The 17648-nt window shown below is 39.7% G+C and overlaps 1 protein-coding gene across 8 annotated transcripts in view; it reads left to right on the top strand.

The window, feature by feature from the left end:
• The window catches only part of klhl32 (kelch-like family member 32), a 29248-nt gene extending 11791 nt beyond the window's left edge, over positions 1–17457 (top strand). For 5 of the 8 annotated variants that reach the window (XM_051720154.1, XM_051720155.1, XM_051720153.1 and 2 more), the window contains 8 exons: positions 4506–4613; positions 5066–5164; positions 6758–6973; positions 11701–12427; positions 12594–12652; positions 13427–13619; positions 14125–14219; positions 14315–17457. In XM_051720154.1, the coding sequence (XP_051576114.1) occupies positions 4506–4613; positions 5066–5164; positions 6758–6973; positions 11701–12427; positions 12594–12652; positions 13427–13619; positions 14125–14219; positions 14315–14476 (1659 nt within the window). In that variant the 3' untranslated portion in view covers positions 14477–17457. Of the gene's footprint in view, positions 1–4505; positions 4614–5065; positions 5165–6757; positions 6974–7251; positions 7319–11700; positions 12428–12593; positions 12653–13426; positions 13620–14124; positions 14220–14314 lie in introns of those variants that run through there. The other 3 variants (XM_051720157.1, XM_051720158.1, XM_051720160.1) reach the window with 3 other exon arrangements.
• The last annotated feature ends 191 nt before the right edge of the window (positions 17458–17648 follow it).

The raw sequence follows: 17648 nt of genomic DNA, 5'->3' as shown, positions 1-17648 counted from the left end.
ACATAGATGGGAACTCCTTCAATACTGTTTAAAAAGCATCCCAGGGTGATACCTCAAGAAGTTGGTTGAGAAAATGTCAAGATGTCTGCAAATTCTAGGCAAAGGGTGACTACTTTGAAGATGCTAAAATATAACACAGTTTTGATTTGATTTTGTTTAGTCACAACATAATTCTCATAGTTCCATTTATGTTATTCCATAGTTTTGATGACTTTACTATTATTCTAAAATGTGAAGAAAAATAATTATAATAAAAAATAAGTGTTTCAAAACTTTTGACCGGTAGTGTAGGTATGTGTTTGAGTAAAATGAACATTTTTGTTTTGTTCTATAAAGTACTGACAACATTTATCCCAAATTCCAAATAAAAATATTGTCATTTAGAGCATTTATTTGCAGAAAATGACAACTGGTCAGAATAACAAAAAAGATGTAACAAGTTCATATTCATTTTTGACACATTACTAATGTTTTTACTTAGGAAGAGTTCAGAAATCAATATTTGGTGAAACAACCTTGATTTTCATTCACAGCTTTCATGTGTCTTGGCATGCTTTCTACCAGTCTTTCACATTGCTGTTGGGTGACTTCATGCCACTCCTGGCACAAAAATTCAAGCAGCTCGGCTTAGTTTGATGGCTTCTGGCCTTCCATCTTCCTCTTGATCACATTCCAGAGGTTTTCAATGGGGTTCAGGTCTGGAGATTGGGCTGGCCATGACAGGGTCTTGATCCGGTGGTCCTCCATCCACACCTTGATTGACCTGGCTGTGTGGAATTGAGCATTGTCCTGCTGAAAAAACCAATCCTCAGAGTTGGGGAACATTGTCAGAGCAGAAGAAAGCAAGTTTTCTTCCTGGATAACCTTGGATGTGGCTTGATTCATGCATCCTTCACAACGACAAATCTGCCCAATTCCAGCCTTGCTGTTAAAACATTAGTATTGTGTTGTTTAAGAATGAATATGGACGTGTTTTCTTTGCATTATTCAAGGTCTGAAAACACTGCATCTTTTTTGTTATTTTGACCAGTTGTCATTTTATGCAAATAAATGCTCTAAATGACAATATTTTATTTGGAATTTGGGAGAAATGTTGTCAGTACTTTATAGAATAAAACAAAAATGTTCATTTTACTCAACACATACCTATAAATAGTAAATCCAGAGGAATTGATAATTTTGCAGTGGTTTCTTAATTTTTTCCAGAGCTGTATATAGACAGACAGACAAGCAGACAGACAGACACACCGTAGGTCCTTTGATTTCATGCTGGCAGTTTATCATTAGGAGCAGTTAGGTTTTTACCTCAGTGTCAGTAGGTATAATGATGATCCAATGTCCTCTTACTTCCTTTTCTCTGCAGGCTCTGATCAATGGCAATCTCACCTACCCATTCTGTGACAGCAGTCAATGCTTTTGATTAGTGTACTCCTGCCAGAGAACATAGCAGGATGGGGTTGGTCTCTTGGTGTCTTTATTTAGTGTGTGTAAAAGTACAGTATGTGCTGATTAATGGTCATGGACTCACTTTCGTACTCAGTATAGCTGTCTACATGGGAGTCTCACATAGCCAGACCTTGGACTAAAGGGCGTGAGGTCTGGTCCACATTTCAGCTTCTTCTGGCTAAGAACTGTTCACTTATCTAGGAAGATGCTCTTACAGACATGTAAAGCAACCAACCACAGTTTGTTTTGTTTTATGAGCCATTAAAGGGCTGTTTTGTCTGGAATAGATTAATAATAATAATAAATAACAATATTGTAAATAATGCACCGTAATCCCAACGAACAGCTGTACAGGAAACACTGAAATAATCGCAGAAAATGTGCATAGATTCTGTGAACAGATTTTCTGTCCATCCAAAAGTAACATGGATTGAATTTCATAGCTTTCACCCTAAAAAATACAATCTAGTTAGGCTTGTAGATGAATATCTTGTTAACTTGCTTCTAAGTGCTTTAAATGCCTCTAACGTGGCAAACTTTGGCAAATCCAGTGCTCGTTGTATCAGTCTAGTACCTTGTAAACACAACTTTATTTCCAAACGGACTGATTAAAAACCCTGTGTGTCCTTACTCCAGCAAGTTGTGTAAAGTCAGCCAATTGGACTAGAGCTTGTTGAGTAATTGCTTTCCAGTTTTGTGTGCAGTGCATCAGGAGGCCAGCGAATGGAGTGTGGGCGATCCGAGGGCTGCCGTCTGAGGCTGAGACTATATGGGATTCAGACTGAGGTTTTTGCTCGAGTAACTTATCGTCCTGAGACCCAAGTGTGACTGCTGTGTGCATTTTCCATTTCCCTTTTTGATTTGTAATTAATAGCACTTAATAAACATAAAAAAATAAATAAATGTGAACAGTGGGACAAAGTTGTGAAATTTTAAATAATACCAAGCTACAGAAAGTCAGATTTGTTTTTCAAAGTATTTATTATATTTCCAGGAGTGTTGGTTATTCATGTTTTTGAGATGTAACAGACATTACATCAGAAATTAGCATGATAAATTCTGATTCAAAGTAATGGCCAGCATCATCCAATCACTGCTAACATGTTATAATAAAATTCTACATTACAAATTCAGAATCTGTGTACTGATTACCATTATCCCATGTCTGCCAAACATGTTGAGTGGTCAAAACATCATCTGCAGCCTGAAACTGAACTTTTGGTCAGATTTTAGGAGTTAATGCACTTAGTTGCATAGAGAACTATAGGATGCTCCCTTACTCCCTATTTAGTGAATAACTTAACCTCCAGTGTGCTGTCTCTCTTCACTGGTCTCAGAACAGTTAGAAATGGACCTTATTGTCATCCTAACGCCATATAAAATTTTTCAGCTTTTGAAGAGTGATCTGAATGGTGTGCACTCACATGAGATGAAGAGTGTACTCACAATAGTTTTCTATAAAAAGTGTTTTTATTATACATGGTGCGGGTCACCCCTTCAATGTGTTTCGCCATGTTGAAATGACATGGTCTGCTGTGTTTCACTAAACGGCGAAGAAGAAAATCCTTGCACTCATTGACTGACGCCTATGTAGATACACTTGGCTGTGCTTAGCGCAATGTTTGTTGACGCGAAGAGCAAAAAAGAATACAATGGAACATACTTATTATCGTGCTTTATAAGCAGAGACAACAAGAGATTCAGTAGCTGCACTGCCGAAGTGAAAAAGGTCAGAAGCAAGAAGACAGAAAGACTGACAAAGGCAAAAAAACTTGAGTTAACATCGGTAGGGCATACACAAGGTGAAAAGATTTGATGATGGAGAAAAACATGAGTAGTGATGTTGCTTCTTTTTGGTTGGATAGGTAAGACATTATTAATTGTTTAGACCACTCTCTAAAATAGTTTCAATGGAATTTACAGAAAACTGCATGTGTAGTCAACGTATGTTAGTAATGGACAGTTTTCATTGGTGTTTACAAATGCAACCAGAAAGCAACATGTAATTTTCCTTTCTTTGTTATCTCAGCTATAGTAAGGGGGCCCATCTACCTCCACCTGTATTAAATGGCATACGTCTTTATTTGTTTGGTAGCTTGGCACAGCGATTGTTGTGGATTTTGATTAAACCGTGACGTTGGTTTGGTTGGAAACAAAACGAGTTCTTCAAATACAGTATTCATGGCCATGCTAAATTTGATCATTGAAAACAATTCTAATCTTTCTTTTACCATAATATCCTGTATTGCTAGATAATTGAGGTTTATTTTACGCTAAGCAGCTCTCTAATAAAGGTAATAACTGTCTTTAGAAATAACATGGACAGTCTCCAAAGATTATTGATATGAGGGACAATAATAATCTGTCCTTTACTGTAGAAGTCTGTTCACTTGAATTCTGGCGTTTGTTTTTAGGCAAAGCAATTATATTATAGTAGTAATAAATACATTTAGAAATTACCTCAAATTCAGAAATTTTCCAGATGCAAATGATATTCCAAAGCTGGCGGGGGCAGCAGAGAAGATCATGCTTATCCACATCGATTGATGGCAGTACAGTGTCTAACACCACTGTCGTATCGGTATTTAAAGTACACGAAAAAGAGAAATGCTAACACTAGCTAGAGAACTACTGAATGCCCCTTTAAAAAATGGCATACTGGATGAAACTAGAGACTCTAATCTTTTGACTCAAACAGATTTCAATGTAAAAACTTAATTGGGTATCTTACCAGATGTAGTTTTGTTGGCTTTTTTTTTTTTTTTTTCAAAGACTAACTCCGCTGTGATCAGCACCATGTTGTTTTGTCACATGACTGTGTGTCGACAATTTAATCCTTTACTGTCAGCTCAGAGTCTTCTGAACTGAGAGCAGTTGGTTTAAATGAATTTAAATTATGCGTTGCATATAGCTTAGGCAAAATACAAAGTCCACGCATGTTTACGCGGGGTTGCACTAGGTTAAAGAGAGAATTTTTTTCTTTAACAGCTATTTACCGACAGCTATAGTAATCTAGTTCTTTTGTGCATTCTGCTGAATATATGTTTATGTATCTTTAGGCCATGTTCAGTCTTTGCATGGTGGAGAGTGAGGCAGATGAGGTAACTCTCCAGGGTGTGACTAGCGTGGGACTGAAGCACGCACTGGACTTCGCCTACACGGGCCAGGTAAATTCAACAAAGCCCACACAGCTTGGCTAAACCCACGACAAACAAAAAACAAGCAAAATCAGCTCTGCCTCAAGCAAGGACAGGTCTCAAAGTTCTGGAAGGAAACCACCATGAATCCACACTCTAAACAAGCGTAGACAAGTGAAATGCTTATGATTTATCTAGGCCAGCACTGATCTGCCCACAGTTAGCTATTAGCATAATACATGCTGACCCATCTTCATATAAGGGCTTTCTTTCCATTCACTTTATTCTATTTCTTATATATACTGTATATATAATCCATATATATGGTGTATATATAAAGTATATATTGTGTTATATATATATAATATATATATATTGGCTTATATATATATATATATATATATATATATAAGCCAATCAGTTGTGACCAAAGCAACTGGTCACTTTGTCAGTATAGTCTTACTCATGCATTCTGCCTTTAGATCCTGCTGGAGCCAGGAATAATACAAGATGTCCTGTCTGCTGGAAGCCACCTTCAGCTGCTGGACCTGCTCAGCCTCTGTTCCCACTATCTCATTCAAGTATGTCTTACCAGTTATTTCTACCTTGACAACATTAATGGTTCATTAATCATTAATGTTTTCAGCAAGTAAAATGTACTAAATGGCCAAAAGTATGTGGACACCTGAACACCACACCCATATGTACTTGTTGGACAATTCATTTCAAATGTTGTACCTCCCTTTGCTGCTGTAACAACTAGATATTCCTCTAAATGATGTAACATGGCAGCAGGGATTTGCTACAGTTCAGACACGAGTAACAGTGAGGTCTAGCATTGATGTTGGGTGATACCCTGGCTCCCTTTCAGGTGTTCAGTGGGATTCAGGTCTGGGCTTTGTGCAGGTCAGTCAAGTTCTTCTACACCAGACTTAGTAAACCATTTTATTGGTGGCACCTTCTGACCACATTGAAAAGCACGGACCTCTTTGGTATACATCTTTCTGTCAAAAATGTTTGTCTATGGAGATTGCTGGGCTGCATGCTTGATTTTATGCACCTGTTAGTAATGGGTGTAGCTGAAATAGCCAAATCTGTTAATTAGAAGGGGATGTCTAGATACCTTTGGCCATGTAGTGCAAAACATTTTGTAATCAGATCTTTGTTTTACATCGTAATTGTGTCAGATTTTGCTGTTGTAACGGCAGTGTTTTTCTCATAGCTCATCACTGCATATGTGATGTGCTTGTTACTAGTTATTAATTTTACCAGTAGATGGCAGTCTTTCTCTGTGTGAAGCTGTCTTTCTTCCTCTCTGGAACATCTTGTCTGGATTTCTCTCCCCCTGTTTTTCATTATTTCACTCTCTTCTGGTTTTTCCTGACTTCGTAATTGTACATTTGTGAATATTGTGTATTTTGATGGTATACAGCTCTGTAGAGTTGTGGCCCCAATGATTGTTTGAAACACACATTTGTGTGTTTGTATGCTTGAATGCATGCAAGGATGTTACTGACGCCCTATTTACACCTGGCATTAAAGGGATAGTTCACCCAAAAATGAAATTCAAAAATACAAATACAATACAAAAATTCTCTCATCATATAATCACCCTCATGCCATCCCAAATGTGTATGACTTTCTTCTGCTGAACACAAACGAAGCTCTGTTGGTCTTCACAATACAAGTGAATGGTGACCAGAAGTCAGAAGGTCCAAAAAGGACATAAAGGCAGCATAAAAGTAATCCATAAGACTCCAGTGGTTAAATCCATATCTTCACAAGTGATATGATAGGTGTGGGTGAGAAACAGATCAATATTTAAGTCCTTTTTACACCAAATGCTATCATTTACTCATCCTCATGTTCCAAACTTATATGACTTTCTTCTGCAGAACACAAAAGGAAATGTTAGGCAGAATCACTTTTCACTGCCATTGTATGTATAAAAAAAAAAATTAACACCTCCTTTGTGTTCCAAAGAAGAAAATCAAAGGGGTTTCGAACAACGTAAGGATGAGTAAATGATGACAGACTTTTCATTTGGGTAAACTATCCCTTTAATGCCAGGTTTAAAAGTGTTTGCTGAACAAGTTTGTTTTGATATGCTTTAGTATGAATAAAACATCATTTCTGACTTTAAATCTATGTTTTATTTAAATCTGTGCCTGTAGGAGCTGAACAGTTTGAACTACCTGGACCTTTACAGACTGGCAGACCTTTTCCACTTGCCGGCCCTGGAGGAGGCAGTGGTGGGCTTTCTGGTGGACCACCTCTCTGAGCTGCAGCAGAGCAGACAAGAGGAAGTGCTGCTTCTACCTTATCGCCTCCTCAGGGAAGTGCTAAAAAGTGACCGCCTCACCTCCCTCAGTGAGGAGAAGATATGGCAGGTGTGTGGACCACAAATTCACAGACGTTCACTACTCAGAACATCTCTAATGCATAAATATAGCATTTACAGTGGTACCCAAAATTCTGAGACCACATTGCAATTTATTTCTTTTAAACCTCGAAATAAACAAAGGTTTCAGATTTTGAAATGTTTAAAACAAAGAAAAGTTATGTAAAATGAAGAAGAAATATTTAGGATTGTGCTATTTCATGAAGACATTAATCAAATGCCAGCAAATTTGTGACAGTAACTATGTTAACTCCTTTGTATAAAAAGGTCAGATTTCCTTTCTTCCACTGAAGCACACAAGATGCTCTTTAGAACATTCATGCTGCCATAACAGGTATCATCAGGTTTTGCACAAACATGTAAAGCTCATGCCAGCTTGCATGCATGCTGTCATTAAAGGAATATTCCGGGTTTAATATAAGTTTAGCTCAATCAACAGCATTTGTGGCATAATGTTAATGACCACAAGAATGAATTTAGAATTGTTCCTCCTTTTCTTAAAAAAAAAAAAAAAAAAAAAGAAGCAAAAATCAAGGTTACGGTGAGGCACTTACAATGGAAGTGAATGTGGCACATTTTTGGAGGGTTTAAAGGCAGAAAAAAATTATAAATAATTTTATAAAAGCACTTGCAGTAATTCTTCAGTTAAAACTCTTTTATTTGACCGGCAAAGTTGTTTAAATAGTCAATTTTACAGTCATTTTAGGGTTTGTTGACATTACATTGTCAGATTGTTTTTTTTTTTTTAAAGGGGCAGGTCAAAATAATTTTTTTGTGGCAATCAACATTATGCCACAAATGCTGTCGATTGAGCTTAACTTGTTTTGAACCTGGAATATTCCTTTAAAGCAAAATGAGGACATTCCAAATTCATGTAAATGTTTTAATTAAACTTTCCACTCAAAATGTTATGAAGACAATATATTAAGAAAATATGAAGAAAAAATGTATAAATTCAGAAAGGAATGTAAAATAGAAGCATTTTTACTAGTAGTTGGTGTGACTATTCATTTGCACCAATCAGGCATCCCCCAACACCCCTCCCCCACCCAGCCTCTCTGATTAGGCCCACTGCGGCTCCATCAGTGCCTCAATCCCCCAGCTGTCACTCCGGCCGCCCTACTGATTGAAAACAATCAGGCCTCTGATGGCACAATTACCCTGACCCTTTAACCAGTCGCTGCTGCTATAATCAGGCCCTGATTAGGCTGCTTTGGGCCTCCTTCACTTCGCAGAGAAGGTTAATTTGGGCATCAGACGGAAGCGTGATGGGCACAGGGGCTGGTACTGCTGTCCGCCAGTCCGAACGTGCGCCCCCCAATACTACCCTCGATATAGTTTGCCTGTCAATCATCGTCATGCAGAGTTCTCAGTAGGGTTGCAGCAGTATACCGGTTTCACGGTATGAAATTGACTGTTTTCATACCACGTACATTTGCTTATCTACGGTATTGAGAAAAAAAATGCAACCAGACGGAGAATCTCACCTGTGCATGCGCATCTCCTTTCTTCCCCGACTAACTGTCAGACTCGTCAACTTGAGCCACACACACACACACATACACACACAGTGTTTCTCAACTGGTGGGTCATGACCCAAAAGTGGGTCGCAGGTCTATTCGGACTGCGGGTCGCAGACAGCAGGGAAAGAACAATGCCATGGTTCTCCCATTGAAGATATTTCAGCGGCCGCCCAAGTGATAGCCTATTTAGGACTGCTGAGGCAGGTTTAATGATAATCTTGCAATCAGCTAAAGGCTTCTCATCTGCACTTTCGCACGAGTGTAACGGAACCAGCTCGTGATCATGATCTGCTCTTCTCTCTGGCGTGCACGTGCAACAACCGGGCTTCCCCCCGATATTGTGGAGCGCAGACCTCAAAACTGATGTGACCAATTTCAATTCTAGTGAAACTTTTCTAGTTTAAAGCATTACGGAGGAAGTCAAGTGGAACCTCTCAAACAGCAGGCAGCCCTGACATGCCAAACAGCACTGAGGAGGAAAAGAGCAACACTGTGCTATGCGCTAATATTTTTTAATTTTTATTATACATCATCACCTTTACAAAATTTTTTCATGATTTTACTTGAGTAAAAGTAACTGTTATATTTTGACAAAATGTTATAATTTCATATGAAATAATCTAAAGGTAGAATCGATTAGACCTAATTTTATATCAACAGTGGCAGTTGTAGTTAAAGTTTCAAGATGCTTCAGTTAGTACTTATTTTTTCATAAATACTAAAATTTGTTATTACTATTATATAAGACTAGCTACACTGACCTAACCATGGTAATGAGGAGCCTTTCCTCCTGTGTAATATGTATGTTCTGTTTGAATTATGTTTGAAATGAGGAAACAAATGGGATAATAATGGGCTCATATGAGTAAATATGCTCTTCAATTTTAAAAGGGGGGGGGGGGGGTGGTAGAAAACTTGCTGTCGCTTTTGTTGTTGACGTCAACAACAAAAATAATGTCACTTGATGCATGTCCTTGTACTTGAAAACCATGAACAAAACAATGCAACATAAAAGGAAATGCAACCCAGGATACATTAAATACAGGTTACGTTTTTACTATAGTGGGTCGCCACTTGATTTCTAATGTAAAATCTGAGTCCTGAAGCAAAACCAGTTGAGAACCACTGAGTTAAAGGTACAGACAGGAGCAGTCTGGCTGCGCTGTCATGCACCTACAGTATATGTTAATTGTTAATATTCATAGGACATTACTTTTAAAAGCTCACACAGCTGATGTTATTTTTCATTTAGTAGTTAATTTAACATGCTATGCTAACAAGTAAACTAACATGCTTTAGTTATATAACATGTTATAGTTACATGCTATTTTTTTATCATGTTTATAATTCGGTTTATTATAATTCTGTTAGCTTTTCTTATTTAGCTTACTATTTATTTTATTTATTTTCAAAAGGGAGACTTTTTTTTACACATACTTCCATTTAAAAAAATAAATGATTTCAAGTTTCAATTATAATAAAGTGTTTGTTCAACCAAAGGAGTGTTTTCACTCCTTTAAGTGTCATTGTAACTGATAATAATAATTGTGTAATACCGTATACCGTGAATCCGTGATATTTTCTGTGACGGTTATCGTACCGTGAAAATCACATACTGTTGCAACCCTAGTTCTCAGAGTCTCACACTCTGAAATTCACATTTTCTTCCTCTTTGTTTTTTTTTTTTCTTGTTCTTTTTTCTCCTCTCGTGCTCACTCTCTGTCTGTCTTTCTCCATGTGGGTATGGGTGGGGGAGTTCATTTATTGTCTGCCCTGAGGAAGTTCTCTGATCCAGTGTGACCTTCACAGTCAACAGATGCTGCCTCGCTCACACCTCACTCTCTCTCCCTCTTTCTGTTCCTTGTTCTTTCTTTTACCACTTCCTCTCTTCTCTTGAAAAGGAGGAGGAGGGTTGAAAAAAACAAAAGAAATTTATAGAATAGAAGAAAGCGAGGCAGAACCTCAGTAGAGTGTTACACAAGTGTTCATGGCAAACAGGAATGGAAGAGAGGGTTTTACTGAAACCTTCTGTGTGCACTTAAAGGAATAGTTCACCCAAAAAGGAAAATTCTGTAATCATTTACTCACCCTCATGCTGTTCCAGACCCATATAACTCTTTCTTTTGTGGAACACCATTAGTCAGAATGTTAGTCTCAGTCAACATTCACTTTCATTGCATCTTTTTTCCATACAATTAAAGTGAATGGTGGCTGAAGATGTTAGTCCCTAACATTCTGCCTAACATGTCCTTTTGTGTTCCACGGAAGAAAGTAAGTCATGGCCTTGAAACAACATAAGGATGAGTAAATTATGAGATAATTTACAAAGGGAACTATCCCTTTAAAGCTTCTGTGTAATTTTATAGTGTTAATTTTTTTGTTGAAAATGTAGGGATGGGACTGCATGACAGACAGAGGGCACTTTGGGGAAAACTGTTTTGAAACAATCGTTATTTTTGCAATTCCGTTGTGCTGCTAATGGCGTAGAAATGACACACTGCACCTTTAACTCCGCATTGCTCCTAGGGGTCCGTTCCCTGTAGTTAGTATACTGTAAATGGTTTTGTAACTGTACTTGGAGTGCATATAATTAAATCAAACCATATACATCTTGGCATGAAAACCGTCAAATGAGGAAATACTCCAATGAAAATGTTTTACCAGCATTTATATTTGCCATTTTTGTGTAGGAGACAGCTGTGTAACATCTAGAGGTTGTGGCCCGTGATCTCAGCATGCTGTAATAAGTTCTGTCTCAGGGCTGATTGTGTTAAAAGCCACTTTGTTTCCACGAGAGTGGCATCGCTTATCTCCAACCATCTCCGCCATATTCGAATGCCGCTGCAGCTAAACAGTCTAGATTGCTCTCAAGTCCAATTAACTCCCCTTTGTCTAACTCCCCTGGCTGTGCTGGCAGAGAGGGTGCGTATGTGTGTGTGTGCTTCAAAAGCACACCTCACAACTACATGTGTGTATGCTCACAGATACCCCCCTCTCATTTGCAGCTGTCTTCTTGTCACTATATAGAGACACAATATCTTAAGCATTAGCATGCAATGATACAAAGTGTTGCTCCTGCATAGACAGACAGTAGTGTGTGGATAGTGTGAGCTGCAGCTTGTGATATGAGCAGTGTGATCTTCTGATCCTGAATCGGTGCTGAATACTGATGAGCCACTCTGCCCCGCTGTAGTTGCTGGTGCGTTGGCTGGAGCATGACTGCAGATACCAGTACATGGAGGAACTGCTACAACACGTGCGCTACGGCCTTATGGAGGTGTCCGCCCTGCACTGTGTGGCCAATAGTCACACCTTCCTCAACTCCAGCACCACTGTTGCCGCCCTGGTGGAGGAAGCATTGGATTACCACCGGTCCTTATTTGCACAGCCTTTACGACAGACACCCCGCACTACACCCCGTTTTCAGTCGCTAACGCTGTATATCGTTGGTGGGCGTAAAAGGGAAGTCAGCCGCGTACGAGAGCTGCGTTTCTTCAACCCTGCCGCACAGGAGCACATGCGCGTGGCCGGAGGTTCAAACTGGAGTGAATTGGCGCCAATGCCTGCTGGGCGAAGTCACCACTGTGTGGCCGTCATGGGGAACTTTATGTTTGTGGCTGGTGGAGAGGTGGAACACGCCACCGGAAGGATGTGTGCGGTGAGGACGGCGTGTCGGTACGATCCAAGGGTGAACCGCTGGACTGATATTGCACCAATGAAGGCGTGCAGGGAACACTTTGTGCTGGGAGCTTTAGGACAGTATCTCTATGCCGTAGGGGGAAGGAATGAACTGAGGCAAGTTCTGCCCAGTGTTGAGCGATACTGCCCCAAGAGGAACAAATGGACCTATGTACAATCATTTGACCGCTCGCTATCCTGCCACGCAGGTTGTGTGGCAGATGGGCTGCTCTGGGTTTCAGGTACTAATGCATTCCTACAAATTTACCACAATATCATGCATATGACTTGACACTCAACATGTTAAGGCACTTCCCAATGCATTCACACACATGCATTCTCACAAAGACTCAAAGCCATAACTGGTGTCCAGTTTAAAATATATGATGATGGCTCCTTCTTCTATAGGTGGTGTCACTAACACGGCTCAGTACCAGAATCGACTGATGGTATATGACCCAGGACAGGTAACTACCAATATTTATTATCTGTTGTAGGGTCAGAAATTAATGGGGACCCTTACAAAAAATCTAGAGTTTTGACAAACTTGCAACTCATTATTTTCACATGCCAATGAGCTTGTGATTCACCACAAATGTTTGCCAGAAGTTTGCAGCTCTTCACCTGTAGTGGTGAACCTGAAGCAAATCTTTGGTGACAATGAAGAGTTTGCCTCAAAGCTCATTTGCATGTGTAAATAATAAGTGGCAAATTTGCGGCAAGTTTGCCAGAACTCTAGATTTTTAGATAACAAATTGTATTTATGTTTTTGTGCGAGTCTAATGTAATAGTGTTGCATTTAAAAAGACCCAAGAATTGAAGTATTGCAGAACTCCTGTAGTCAGTGCAGAAAACTGTGCATTTCAATGAGAGATATAAAGAAAGAAAATGGGAGAGACTGAAGGCAGGAAAGAACAGGAGGCAGAGACTCATTGGTATTCAAAGTGGCTTTGCTTTCACCTGCCAGGAACAACAAGCCCCCCACCCACAGTACCCTCAACAGATGGTTGCCAAACACACACGTGTATATTCACACTCTCACTCACTCTATTCGTGCAGTCTCTACACAAACCTTTCACAAATAAATGCACAAACAAATGCACTGTAATATTCAATGGATACAAATGTTAAACAGTTGCTTTTGAAAATATACCTTCATACAAACAGAGTATTACTGTGGGTGTGTCATTTATCATTTTATTTCTGGTAAAATTAATTAATTTAAAATCTCTCTCTCAAAGAATCAGTGGTTGGCACGCAGTCCCATGTTGCAGCGGAGGGTATACCATGTGATGGCGGCAGTAAAAAGGCAGCTGTATGTGCTGGGGGGTAATGATCTGGACTACAACAATGACCGCATCCTGGTTAGAAACATCGACTCATATGACATAGACATGGACCAGTGGACACGCTGCACCTTCAGTCTCCTTACAGGTCACTACACACACAAAATCTAGCCATGTGATGAGAGGTAACATGAACATGTGCTTATAAAGACACCTATTCTTGCAGAATACCAATATGTCAAGTTTTTCCATATACTGTATATTTTTCTTAAGTCATCTTGTTTACAAGAGAATCATCATATGGTATTGCTGCTATCATTACAAAGTAGTACTGTGGCAATGATGGTATCAGATAGTAATACCATGGTACTGAATGATTATCATATTCAAATCCATATTCGTAAACCATACTCCAAGTTACTTTAAATAATACCATAGTATTACCTTGGTGCATGTCCATAAACATGGTTTTACCATGGTACTTGCTAAGACAAACATCACTATTACTATTGCTTATACCTATGGTTAGGGGTTTGTGAAAACTTTCCAAATTGACCAGTCAGCAACACCCTGGCATTGTGTTATTGAGTTTTGCACAGCAAGCAAATCTAGTTTTTAAGTTTAATTTTCTTTACTCTCGATTTTCCTTGTAGGCCAAAATGAGGCAGGAGTGTCTGTGCATGATGACAGAATCTATGTGGTTGGTGGATATTCTATCTGGACAAATGAACCTCTTGCCTGCATTCAGGTGAGTTGACTTGAAAGGTACACATATTAGGGGAATTACATGTTTCATAATCAGTCCTGCATGTGTTGAGGTTATATAATTTGTCTGTTTGGCAGGTGCTAGACGTGAGCACCAAAGGCAAAGAAGAGGTTTTTTATGGGCCAACGCTCCCGTTTGCATCGAATGGAGTAGCAACATGTTTCTTGCCTGCCCCATACTTCACCTGCCCCAACCTGCAAACCCTACAAGTGCCACATCACCGGATAGGAGCGCTCTAACCTGCACCGTCCATCCATAAAGTAACTCATCCTGGACATTCATATTGGGACAAACACACTATGAACCAATGGCATCATGTGAAAGCCTATTCTACCCCCCCATAAACTTAGAAGCTCTTTGAATTGTGACTAGTGAATGGAGTCCAACGTTGTTCTTGTATAGCCAGTATGAAGTGTTCTTATGGATGTAGAGTTCTTTGTGGAAACCTTTTCAATGAAGGTAAAGAATGGAGAACAATTTATTGCCAGGCTTGTTTCCCTCATGCATTTCTGAACTGGATGTGCAATGGTGCTAAACCATGAGCCCAATTTAAGAATCTTTTTTCAGGATGATTGAGAGCCACTCTAAGGCCAAGTCCCAAATGGTACACTTGATGTCGACATGTGGTCTTGTGGCCTTCGCTTGTGCTTTTATGTCAAGTGCACAAGACTATAGGGTGTCCCATTTGTCATTTTATAGTTCAAAGGGGTGCTCATAAGCTTACCTGTGATACACATTTCAGACTACTACCCAACAATCCATCCAGGATTACATCACCAATGGAGCACCACAAGAACTGAGGGCAAAAAATGGACCAAAGTGTACCGGGCTTTTGGATAGATGGGACCATTTTCACAGATTCTTATGGTCCAATTGCTGAACTTACTTCAGTATTTACATTAAGGTGCAACCACATACTTATTTGGACTCTCTCGACTCTCCATTCCAACCATAATGTTCGGCGACTTGGTCAAATTGTGCATTGGACCCAGCAAAACGTTGGTTCCTTTCCATTTCATGTCATTTCCCAGTTGGTGATGCAGTGAAAAACTGTAATTTCAATGGAAACTCAGGATGAAGACTACAATTGTTTACTGAATGTGTATGACCTCAGTTGATGACAAAAATGCATAAATACATTCACAATCACAACCTGCATCAAAACCAGCACCTTGACTGTTCACCATCCTTTAACTATCGAATACTGCCCATACCATAACAAAAATAAGGGCACACTTTTATTTTACTTTTATTACATTGTCTCAATAAACACAACCTTTATGTACTGTAGTAGTGCAATAGATTGACACGATGAGTCCTTGAATCATTGATACTGTATATTGGATAAAAGCAATTATCACAACAGACATACAGTAGCTTTGCACCAAAACCTATTGAGCTGCCTACCTAGATAGCATCTAAAGATGTCATAGATGCACTCCTCAGCTTGTTAGTTGGGTGTTCAATCAGTGGTGATTTACTGTATTTTTATTTATTTTTTTCTCCCCTTTTCTCCACAATTTGGAATACCCAATGCGCTCGTAAGTCCTCGTGGTGGCGTAGTGACTTGCCTCAATCCGGGTGGCGGAGGACGAATCTCAGTTGCCTCCGCGTCTGAGACCGTCAGTCCACGCATTTTATCATATGGCTTGTTGAGCGCGTTACCGCGGAGACATAGCACGTGTGGAGGCCTCACGCTATTCTCTGCGGCATCCACACACAACTCACCACGTGCCACACCGAGAGCGAGAACCACATTATAGCGACCACGAGGAGTTTACCCCATGTGACTCTAACCTCCCTAGCAACCGGGCCAATTTGGTTGCTTAGGAGACCTGGCTGGAGTCACTCAGCACGCCCTGGATTCGAACTCGCGACTCCAGGGGTGGTAGTCAGCGTCTTTACTCGCTGAGATACCCAAGCCCCCGGTGATTTACTGACTTAAAAAGTTGAGTGTTTCATCAGTGGTGATTTTCTGTCTTAAAACTCTGAGCGGGTCATTGATATCAAGGCCATTACATGATTGGCTTAGAAGACTCAGAAGTCCTTGTTGACTGTTACATTTTCTCCATTGGAAAAGCTGCAGAGGTTATCTTGTCATTTATAAGAGAATCTCTGGCTTTATGACCTGAATTGGGTGTCAAATAAGGAAGATTTCCAAAATGTGGAGTGTTGTTAAAACTCTAGAACCAGGATTGGGAAACACTGTCCAGAATATATAGTAAATTTGTTGGCAAAAATAAGGCAGAATCGCATGCATCTCTTGCAGAGAAGGTAATCTCAGAATCAATTGCGACAAGCTTGGTGGAAGAAAAAAAAATAAAAAATCTCATGCAAGATGTATCGATAAAGGTGCTGCATATGTAGGCTGTAGATAGCAAGGCAGCTCGGTAGGTTTTGGAGCAGTGCTAATGTGTGTCCCCCTGCTATAACAATTGGTCTTTTTGAACGCAAAGCATCTTAAGGGCTGGCAACGCACATCATAGCTGCATTACCGTATGAAACAGTTACTCTAAAATGGTTTTCTGATTAGCTCGGAGAATGAAAGTGTGACGAGACAGAGATATGTGGCAGCTGAGGTAAAAGAGACAGCGTGGCTCATTTGATGGCTCTGCTCTAATGAAGTGTGATGCCTGTACCACACTGCGGGTCAAGGTGCAAGCTTGCTGCCTACAAGAGTAAACTGGGAGCTGAAGAAATTGGGATGGAGGAGAGGGTGGGAAAAAAAGGGTAGGAGGTAGAGAGTGATGAGAGGCTTTAGGCAATTTGTGCCAAGAATTGCATGGAGATTGGGAACAGTATGAATAGTTAAAGGAAAGGTTAGGTGGTGGGTGTGACTGAGGGTGTCATTGGTGTCATATTTGTGGTTTCATGACTGAGTTTGATTACTAGTCTGTTGAGGTTGTCGCAAAAGTGCAGGTCCAGAACTGACGATTAATAAGGGACCATAGGAAACAAGCATGGAAACAGCAGACCATGTGACAGCTCATTTTAGCCTTTGGCTAGATGTGACTGCTAGAGGTTAATCACTGACCAGCACCTTAAAATTATGTTGCTGTGCAAATAGAGCAGCGGTTCTCAACTGGTGGGCAACAACCCAAAAAGTGAGTCACAGGTCTGTTGTAGACAGCTGGGAAAAACAATGCTAAATACAAATAATAAAATGTAGCCATATAAACATGCATAGTTAGGACAGCAGAATAAACAGGCTTATCAAATTTTAAAATGGAGAAAATGCTTCCCATATCTTTTGTTGTTGATGTTAAAGACCATGTCAAACTCTACAGTGTTTTGCCACAATTTCATATTATACAAGGGCAGATGCTAATCAAATTAGGCAGATGTATACAAAGAGGTTGTTTGACATGCCCTAATCCTAAAAAAACCAAGAACAAAACTACACAATGAAGC

Source organism: Myxocyprinus asiaticus, chromosome 16 (assembly GCF_019703515.2).
Source record: "Myxocyprinus asiaticus isolate MX2 ecotype Aquarium Trade chromosome 16, UBuf_Myxa_2, whole genome shotgun sequence".
Classification (NCBI taxonomy): Eukaryota; Metazoa; Chordata; class Actinopteri; order Cypriniformes; family Catostomidae; genus Myxocyprinus; species Myxocyprinus asiaticus.
Note: the sequence above shows the minus strand (reverse complement) of the source record. Positions and strands in the feature narration are given on the sequence as shown.